Here is a 10,034-nt window from a genome sequence, read left to right on the forward strand (position 1 = left end):
ACGGAGACGGCATCGGAACATGGCCAGACTGTGCCAGACTGACTTGTCTGGCAGCACGGAGACGGCATCGGAACATGGCCAGACTGTGCCAGACTGACTTGTCTGGCAGCACGGAGACGGCATCGGAACATGGCCAGACTGTGCCAGACTGACTTGTCTGGCAGCACGGAGACGGCATCGGAACATGGCCAGACTGTGCCAGACTGACTTGTCTGGCAGCACGGAGACGGCATCGGAACATGGCCAGACTGTGCCAGACTGACTTGTCTGGAAGCACGGAGACGGCATCGGAACATGGCCAGACTGTGCCAGACTGACTTGTCTGGCAGCACGGAGACGGCATCGGAACATGGCCAGACTGTGCCAGACTGACTTGTCTGGAAGCACGGAGACGGCATCGGAACATGGCCAGACTGTGCCGGAACATGGCCAGACTGTGCCAGACTGACTTATCTGGCAGCACGGAGACCGCATCGGAACATGGCCAGACTGTGCCAGACTGACTTGTCTAGCAGCACGGAGACGGCATCGGAACATGGCCAGACTGTGCCAGACTGACTTGTCTGGAAGCACGGAGACGGCATCGGAACATGGCCAGACTGTGCCAGACTGACTTGTCTGGCAGCACGGAGACGGCATCGGAACATGGCCAGACTGTGCCAGACTGACTTGTCTGGAAGCACGGAGACGGCATCGGAACATGGCCAGACTGTGCCGGAACATGGCCAGACTGTGCCAGACTGACTTATCTGGCAGCACGGAGACCGCATCGGAACATGGCCAGACTGTGCCAGACTGAGTTGTCTGGCAGCACGGAGACCGCATCGGAACATGGCAGGGATCTACTGCCACCTCTTGGAAGATGGCTGTGCTGAGAAAACTGACCTGGACCTCCACAATGGGAAGATCAGGCACACAAACTCAGTCAGGGATTTTCCTACAGATTGCATGTAGGAGATAGAATATAGAACATTATAGCACAATACAGGCCCTTTGGCCCACAATGTTGTGCTAACCTTTTAACCTACTCCAAAATCAATCTAACCCATTCCTTCTACACTGCCCATAACCCTCCATTTTTCTTACATTTATTTGCCTATCTAATAATCTCTTAAAAGCCCCTAATGTATCAGCCTCTACACCACCCACCACTCTCAATGTAAAAAAGAAACTAACTCTGACTTCTCCTCTAAACTCATCTTAAATGCATGTCCTTTGGTATTTGCCATTGTCATCCTGGGAAGAAGTGCTGGCTGTCCACTCTATCTATGTTTCTTATCATCTTGTACACCTCTATCAAGTCACCTCTCATCCTCCTTTGCTCCAAAGAGAAAAACCCTAGCTGACATAACCTTTCCTGAAAAGACATCATCTCTAATCCATATCTTGGTAATGACAGACTTGCTCTCCAGAGAGTCAATGAGATGGAGGATTTCTGAAAACTTCCTGGGAGTGGACCTTTTACAGATGGCCATGTCTTTGCCACCTGTCCTGAAGTACCTGAGCCCTCTGTGACTCACCAGTCCTCATCCTGTCAGTTCCACCATCCTACCTCTTCTGTGGTAGTGCCTGGAAATGAGAATGACCTGATTCCCCTCCAATTTTGTGGATTCCAAGGCCAGCATGGGAAGTTCCCACTCACCTACAGACCGGGCAAGTGATGGCTGGTGGCAGGCTTGTGAGGTGGGACATTCCTTCCATCATTTCTGTGTGCCTCTAATCCAGGGTTTCTCAAAAGCTTCTGCAGAACCTTAGCATTCCATGAGATGTTGCTAGGGGTTCCACGAGAGATCATCATAAGAAAAATAAACATCATTTTTTGAATTTGGCGCAAAGCGCAATGCTACCGATGGTGGGCAGTGACCAAGCAGTCTCATTAGCAATCTCATTAGAGGTCTCTCAGCCCAGTATGGCAGTGCGCAGTAGGGCCACGTTTATTTGCTCGAGTCCATTCTTAGTTTTTGACGTGAGATTGGGGAGGCCATTGATAATTGGTGAGCACTGTAATGCAGGAGGGGAGGACAGTACATTGATAATCGATGAGTGGCATAATGCACGGAGGGGAGGACAGTAGGTTGATAATCGATGAGTGGCATAATGCACGGAGGGGAGGACGGTAGGTTGATAATTGATGAGTGCTGTAATGCACGGAGGGGAGGACAGTAGATTGATAATCGATGAGTGGCATAATGCACGGAGGGGAGGACAGTAGGTTGATAATCGATGAGTGCTGTAATGCACGGAGGGGAGGACAGTAGATTGATAATCGATGAGTGGCATAATGCACAGAGGGGAGGATGGTAGGTTGATAATCGATGAGTGCGGTAATGCACGGAGGGGAGGACAGTAGATTGATAATCGATGAGTGGCATAATGCACGGAGGGGAGGACGGTAGGTTGATAATCGATGAGTGGCATAATGCACGGAGGGGAGGACGGTAGGTTGATAATCGATGAGTGCTGTAATGCACGGAGGGGAGGACAGTAGATTGATAATCGATGAGTGGCATAATGCACAGAGGGGAGGATGGTAGGTTGATAATCGATGAGTGCTGTAATGCACGGAGGGGAGGACAGTAGATTGATAATCGATGAGTGGCATAATGCACAGAGGGGAGGATGGTAGGTTGATAATCGATGAGTGCGGTAATGCACGGAGGGGAGGACAGTAGATTGATAATCGATGAGTGGCATAATGCACGGAGGGGAGGACAGTAGGTTGATAATCGATGAGTGCTGTAATGCACGGAGGGGAGGACAGTAGATTGATAATCGATGAGTGGCATAATGCACGGAGGGGAGGACGGTAGGTTGATAATCGATGAGTGCTGTAATGCACGGAGGGGAGGACGGTAGGTTGATAATCGATGAGTGGCATAATGCACAGAGGGGAGGATGGTAGGTTGATAATCGATGAGTGCTGTAATGCACGGAGGGGAGGATGGTAGGTTGATAATCGATGAGTGCTGTAATGCACGGAGGGGAGGACGGTAGGTTGATAATCAATGAGTGGCATAATGCACGGAGGGGAGGATGGTAGGTTGATAATCGATGAGTGCTGTAATGCACGGAGGGGAGGATGGTAGGTTTATAATCGATGAGTTCTGTAATGCACGGAGGGGAGGATGGTAGGTTGATAATCGATGAGTGCTGTAATGCACGGAGGGGAGGACAGTAGATTGATAATCGATGAGTGGCATAATGCACAGAGGGGAGGACGGTAGGTTGATAATCGATGAGTGCTGTAATGCACGGAGGGGAGGACAGTAGATTGATAATCGATGAGTGGCATAATGCACAGAGGGGAGGACGGTAGGTTGATAATCGATGAGTGCTGTAATGCACGGAGGGGAGGATGGTAGGTTTATAATCGATGAGTGCTGTAATGCACGGAGGGGAGGATGGTAGGTTTATAATCGATGAGTGCTGTAATGCACGGTGGGGAGGATGGTAGGTTGATAATCGATGAGTGGCATAATGCACAGAGGAGAAGATGGTAGGTTGATAATTGGTGAGTACTGTATTGTACGAGCGATGGACAGTAGGTTGATCACAAATCACAGCCACATGACATGTAAAAGTGCTGATTATTTTAAATGGCTATTGGAATTGCAAAATAGAGTAAAGCTTTTGTTAATAAAGTCATGGTCAGTAAAAGGGTAGATGAAACACGTTATTTAGTAGCAGAAGTTATTACCCCGAAAAGGAAAAGTCACACATTTGGTGAGAACCTTTTGATGCCAGCATGTAAAATTAAAGTGAGTAAAATGCTAAGACAAGATGTTGTATGAGAAATTGAAAATGTTTCGCTCTCAAACAGAACAATAAAGTCGACGTGTTGATGACATGTCATGTGATGCTGAAGAAGTTTGGTGTGACAAACTGAAAAACACCAGCTTCTCTGTTCAGGTTGATGAGTCAACAGATTTCACCAGTAAATGGCATGTTGTAGCATTTGTAAGATCTGTAAAGGATGGTGAGATTCAATAAAACTTTTTTTGTTACAAAGAGCTGCCTGAAACAAGCAAAGGCCAAGATATATTTAATGTTTGCTCTTCATATCTGGAAACAAAAGGTCTGTCTTGGAGGAACTGTGCTGGCATCTGTATCGATGGTGCCCCATCAATGGTTGGCTCCAAGAGAGGTTTTGTTTTTCTTGTAAAAAGAAAATCCTGATGTTATCATAACACACTACTTCAACATTGCGAATAAATTTTCATGTTGTAAATAACATTTACAGCCTTTATTTAAATTAAATCTACTGAGCCTGCCTTTAGGCTTAAATTGCATTAAGTTGCAATTTGGCTTAAGCCAGTAATTTAACAGAAATTCATTATGTTTGCTTTAAAACATAATGAGTTGCTCGAGGAATATAAAGAATGTAAGAAGAATCTTAAGAAAGAAATTAGAAAAGCTAAAAGAAGATACGAGGTTGCTTTGGCAAGTAAGGTGAAAATAAATCCAAAGGGTTTTTACAGTTATATTAATAGCAAAAGGATAGTGAGGGATAAAATTGGTCCCTTAGAGAATCAGAGTGGACAGCTATGTGTGGAGCCAAAAGAGATGGGGGAGATTTTGAACAATTATGACGGTTAAAGAAGAGGAAGTACTGGCGCTTTTAAGGACTATAAAAGTGGATAAATCTCCAGGTCCTGACAGGATATTCCCCAGGACCTTGAGGGAGGTTAGTGTAGAAATAGCAGGGGCTCTGACAGAAATATTTCAAATGTCATTAGAAACGGGGATGGTGCTGGAGGATTAGTGTATTGCTCATGTGGTTCCATTGTTTAAAAAGGTTTCTAAGAGTAAACCTAGCAATTATAGGCCTGTCAGTTTGACATCAGTGGTGGGTAAATTAATGGAAGGTATTCCTAGAGATGGTATATATAATTATCTGGATAGCCAAGGTCTGATTAGGAACAGTCAACATGGATTTGTGCGTGGAAGGTCATGTTTGACAAATCTTATTGAATTTTTTGAAGAGGTTACGAGGAAAGTTGACAAGGGTAAAGCAGTGGATGTTGTCTAAATGGACTTCAGTAAGGCCTTTGACAAGGTTCCGCACGGAAGGTTCGTTAGGAAGGTTCAATCGTTAGGTATTAATATTGAAGTAGTAAAATGGATTCAACAGTGGCTGGATGGGAGATGCCAGAAAGTAGTGGTGGATAACTGTTTGTCAGGTTGGAGGCCGGTGACTAGTGGTGTGCCTCAGGGATCTGTACTGGGTCCAATGTTATTTGTCATATACGTTAATGATCTGGATGATAGGGTGGTAAATTAGATTAGTAAGTATGCAGATGATACTAAGGTAGGTCGCGTTGTGGATAATGAAGTAGGTTTTCAAAGTTTGCAGAGAGATTTAGGCCAGTTAGAAGAGTGAGCTGAGCGATGGCAGATGGAGTTTAATTCTGATAAATGTGAGGTGCTACATTTTGGTAGGAATAATCCAAATAGGACATACATGGTAAGTGGTAGGGCATTGAAGAATGCAGTAGAACAGAGTAATCTAGTAATAGTGCATAGTTCCCTGAAGGTGGAATCTCATGTGGATAGGGTGATGAAGAGAGCTTTTGGTATGTTGGCCTTTATAAATCAGAGCATTGAGTATAGGAGCTGGGATGTAATGTTAAAATTGTACAAGGCATTGGTAAAGCCGAATTTGGAGTATTGTGTACAGTTCTGGTCACTGAATTATAGGAAAGATGTCAACAAAATAGAGAGAGTACACAGAAGATTTAATAGAATGTTACCTGGGTTTCAGCACCTAAGTTATAGGGAAAGATTGAACAAGTTAGGTCTGTATTCTTTGGAGTGTAGAAGGTTGAGGGGGGACTTGATAGAGGTGTTTAAAATTATGAGGGGGATAGATAGAGTTGACATGGATAGGCTTTTTCCATTGAGAGTAGGGGAGATTCAAACAAGAGGATATGAGTTGAGACTTCGGGGGTGAAAGTTTAAGGGTAACACAAGGGGGAATTTCTTTACTCAGAGAGTGGTAGCTGTGTGGAATGAGCTTCCAGTAGAAGTGGTAGAGGCAGGTTCGGTATTGTCATTTAAAGCAAAATTGGATAGGTATATGGACAAGAAGGTAATGGAAGGTTATGGGCTGAGCCAGTGGGACTAGGTAAGAGTAAGCATTCGGCATGGACTAGAAGGGCTGAGATGGCCTGTTTCCGTGCTGTAATTGTTATATGGTTATATGGTGAGAGTAAGTGTTCGGCATGGACTAGAAGGGCCGAGATGACCTGTTTCTGTGCTGTAATTGTTATATGGTTTCAAAATTTATGAAAGGGAAAGGGATTGGTTTCAAGAAAGGTAAGCTCAGCTTAACTACCTGTTTTTTTTTCAAGAAAGGCTGGCTAAAAATTCATTCTCTACTCAAAAGAGCATTGACAATTATTTTTGGATAACTATATCTTCAGCTTAGTGATCACGCTAACGTACCATGAGCTGTAGATATAATAATTTTTACGCAGAGGTTCCCTGAGACCTAAAAATTATTTCAAGGGTTCCTTCAGGGCAAAATGGTTAAGAAAGGCTGCTCTAATGCAAGGCCTCAGCATTTTTAGGCCTTGAAGGTTCCTTGAAGGCCTGATTACCTAGAAGGCTTGAAGGCCTTCTCCATTTGAGCATTCAGGGGCCAAAAGTTCAAAGATGTCATTGAAGGTCACTGCATTTCCTCAAGGAGGTTTGGAACATATCTTTGAATCTCTTCCTTTGTCCTCTGGTAGAATTATTTCCTTGGCCAGAGCTTGCAATCAGGAGTCCACTTCAGGAGTCTGGTATTGACCATGTGAAGGATGTGACCTGCCTGTCAGCGCAGACTAGGTGTAACTGGGCCTTACTACTGGGGATATTGGCCTGAGAGAGAGCACTGAGGTCACTTATCCTCCCAGTGAATTCGGAGGCTTATGCAAAGACAGCACTCATGGAATCTATCAATGCACCACAGGAAGCATTGCATCCAGATGCATCACAGTAACTGCTCTGCCTGTGATTGCAAGTAACTGCAGACGGTTGTGGACACAGCTCAGCACATCATAGAAGCCAGCGTTCTTCTATGGACTATACCTATACGTCTTGGGGCACCACGGTGCCATAGTGATTCGTGCGCTGATATTACAGATACCCCCATTTCCAATGGAGGAAGTAGTCACAAACCTAGTGTCCACTTTTGAACCCTTTTGCCATGGGGGATCTTAAATGTCATAAAATGTTTTCACGGAAAGCCTCTATCCAAACTGTGAATAGCAGGCACCAAACATATACAAAGTTAATATATTTTATTGTTTAATAGCCTGATTTATAGCACTTTTAAATAGCCATAAATTATCTGTGCATCAATCTTCTGGTTGTGGCCTCTTCCTTTTAGAACAAAGTCAAAGGGTGAAATTATGTCTGAGTATTTTTCCACAGGAATTCTGTAAGTTTTTCCAAGGATTAAGGAAGTTTAATTGCAACATTCTGCTCAGCTGTGTAAAGTGGTTGGGATATGCTCGGCAGAATGACTTAGACCAAAATACAATATTTCATAGTTTAAGAAATAGGCGACTATGAAGTCCTGGTTCTGAGATTTCAACAAGTCAGTACAGGGTATGAGATAAATAAAGAGTTTAACGAGTGATTATTCACTCGTCTCTCTTTACCTTGAAAAATATACATATATCATTAATTAGACCAGCCCTGAGAGCTATTTCAAAAGTCAGAAAGTTATGCTGAAACTTTATAAAACTCTAGGCTGCATCTGGAGTGTTCTATATGGTTCTGGTCACCCTGTTATAGGAAGAATGTCGAGGCTTTGGAGAGGGTGCAGAAGAGGTTCACCTGAATGCCGCCTGGATTAGAGAGCATGTGCTATAACAAAGTTTGGACAACCTGGGTTTTTCTCTCTGGAGCTGCAGAGGCTTAGGGGCAATCTGATAGAGGTTTATAAGATAGAGTAGACAGACCATATCTTTTCCCAGGGTTGAAATGCCTACTACCAGAGGGGATGCATTTATGGTGAGAGGTGGTAATTTCAAAGGAGATGTGATGCGTGCCTGCAACGCACTGTCTCATGTGGTGGTAGAGACAGATACATTAGGGCCTTTTTTTTAGATAGGCACATGAATGTACAGAGAATGGAAGGATATGGACATTGTGTAGACAGAAGAGATTAGCTATTTGATTATTAATTGAATTGGTTCAGCATGACATTGTGGGCCGGAGGGTCTGTTCCTGTGCTCTACTGTTCCATATTCTAATGTGCAAAAACAACACCTTAGTACAAAACAAAATCACAGAGACAAATCCATGACAGAGCAAGGGGAAGACCAAGGCGTCCCATTGCTGAGGGAGGGTTAGGGTTGTGCATGTTGGTACAGAAACCTGATAGGGTTGTGCTGTTCCTGAACCTGGTTGTATGGCACTTGAGGCTTCTGTACTTCCTGCCCAAGGTCAGCAAGAGACCATGACCCAGATCCTGAATGATAGATGGTGCCTTCTTGAAGCAGCATCTCCTGTTGGTGGTGGGGAAGGCTGTGCTGGTGATTGGCTTGGTTTGTCCACTACTCTCTTCACCCTCATGTGTAATCCTTTGCTCTGAGCTGCACTAACCAATGTCTCTCACTCTCTGCAGGCATGGAATACCTCATTGCAGGGCATGAGGATGTCCACACTGGCAGGCTAATAGTCAACATGAAGAGCTTCGTCCATGCTTGGAAGCCGGATCTGGGCCGAAGGATGATACACATCTTGAGATCTGAGTGCTAGTCGCAGTAATGCCTTTAGGCCAGAGAGTGCTTGCCCAAGGTGTCGAGAGCAGGTCTCCGTCTTGAAGAGAACGTTGAGTGGAGAATTGTTACATTGGCTCTCTCAAAGAACACTTGCACATCTAAGCATTTGCTGAACTGGTTGCAAACTAAATCTGTCCAACTCCTCGAATTCTTGTTTCTCCCTTCTGAAAGAAGACTCTTGCTTTTTAATATAACGCACTTTATGAGATGGTGGTCATGGCAAGGGAAAGATTGTCAGACAGGCAACTTGAAAAGTATGTGTGGATGATGAGAGGGCTGGTAGCAGGGACACAGTGGTTATAACCTGCTAACATCTGTAGCATTGAAAAGGACTTTGGCTCAGAAGAGCTCCAAGAGTTTTATCTGGAAAAAAGGTAAACTGGAATTTTTTGATCCGACAGCTGATTGTTGATTTTTTTGTGCTGAGATCAAAGACTAGCTGAGGATAAATGAAGCCGAGCAGTGCATCTGTGACTCATGGCTGGAAGAAGCATTCGTCTTTCATCGCCACTGAATGTCCTTAAAGAGGTTGCAGCATGAGATGTGGTTCTAAGTTTGTGTCTACACACTGTATACCACTGAACCCAATGAATAAAAATAAGTTTTCTGCAGTTGAGCAATAGTTTTTTAATAGATGTAAACTTCATGCACTAGAACTGAAAAGGAATATTACAGTGTTACATGATGATACAACACATAGATTTTGAATGTGTATGCACTTTGCAATCCTATGGATTTGCAACATCTGACATTTTTGTCATTTATTTTTACTTAATCCATGAAATAAAATTGGTATAGATGTATCCTTCTGCACTCAATGGTCTTCCATCAAAGAATGGGCCAGAAATTCCGTATTCCCGGGCAGAGCCCCCATGGGACAAGCATGGAAAGACAGCAGGATTCCCCAGTGACAGAGGTTTTGCTGAGTAGGGAATGAGTTTTGAGCTGTATCATTCCACTGGGAGATGTTTCCACATTCCAGTGAGAGTTATTCCCATATTAGAAGAGGAAATATTCTGTAGTGATCCCAGCTAACCTCGCACACCCTGGTTTCCTCAGAATCTCCCAGCAGTAGTACAGGCTGGGTTCGATTTCTGTGCCTGTAGATTTAACATAACAGGACATTGAGCAGTACAACACAATACAGGCCCTTCTGCACACAATACGGTGCCAACACAAACCTACTCCAAGATCAATCTAACCCATGCCTCCTACACAGCCCATAACCTTACATTTTTCTTACGCCAACCTAACAGTTTA

At 44.2% G+C, this 10,034-nt stretch overlaps 1 protein-coding gene across 3 annotated transcripts in view; it reads left to right on the forward strand.

Annotated features, from left to right (window-relative positions):
• Positions 1–9,385, forward strand: part of LOC140738549 (netrin-4-like) — a 381,089-nt gene extending 371,704 nt beyond the window's left edge. For all 3 annotated transcript variants that reach the window (XM_073065979.1, XM_073065980.1, XM_073065978.1), the window contains one exon: positions 8,618–9,385. In XM_073065979.1, the coding sequence (XP_072922080.1) occupies positions 8,618–8,751 (134 nt within the window). In that variant the 3' untranslated portion in view covers positions 8,752–9,385. The remainder of the gene's footprint in view (positions 1–8,617) is intronic.
• The last annotated feature ends 649 nt before the right edge of the window (positions 9,386–10,034 follow it).

The sequence above is a fragment of the Hemitrygon akajei genome, chromosome 14, assembly GCF_048418815.1.
Source record: "Hemitrygon akajei chromosome 14, sHemAka1.3, whole genome shotgun sequence".
Taxonomy (NCBI): domain Eukaryota; kingdom Metazoa; phylum Chordata; class Chondrichthyes; order Myliobatiformes; family Dasyatidae; genus Hemitrygon; species Hemitrygon akajei.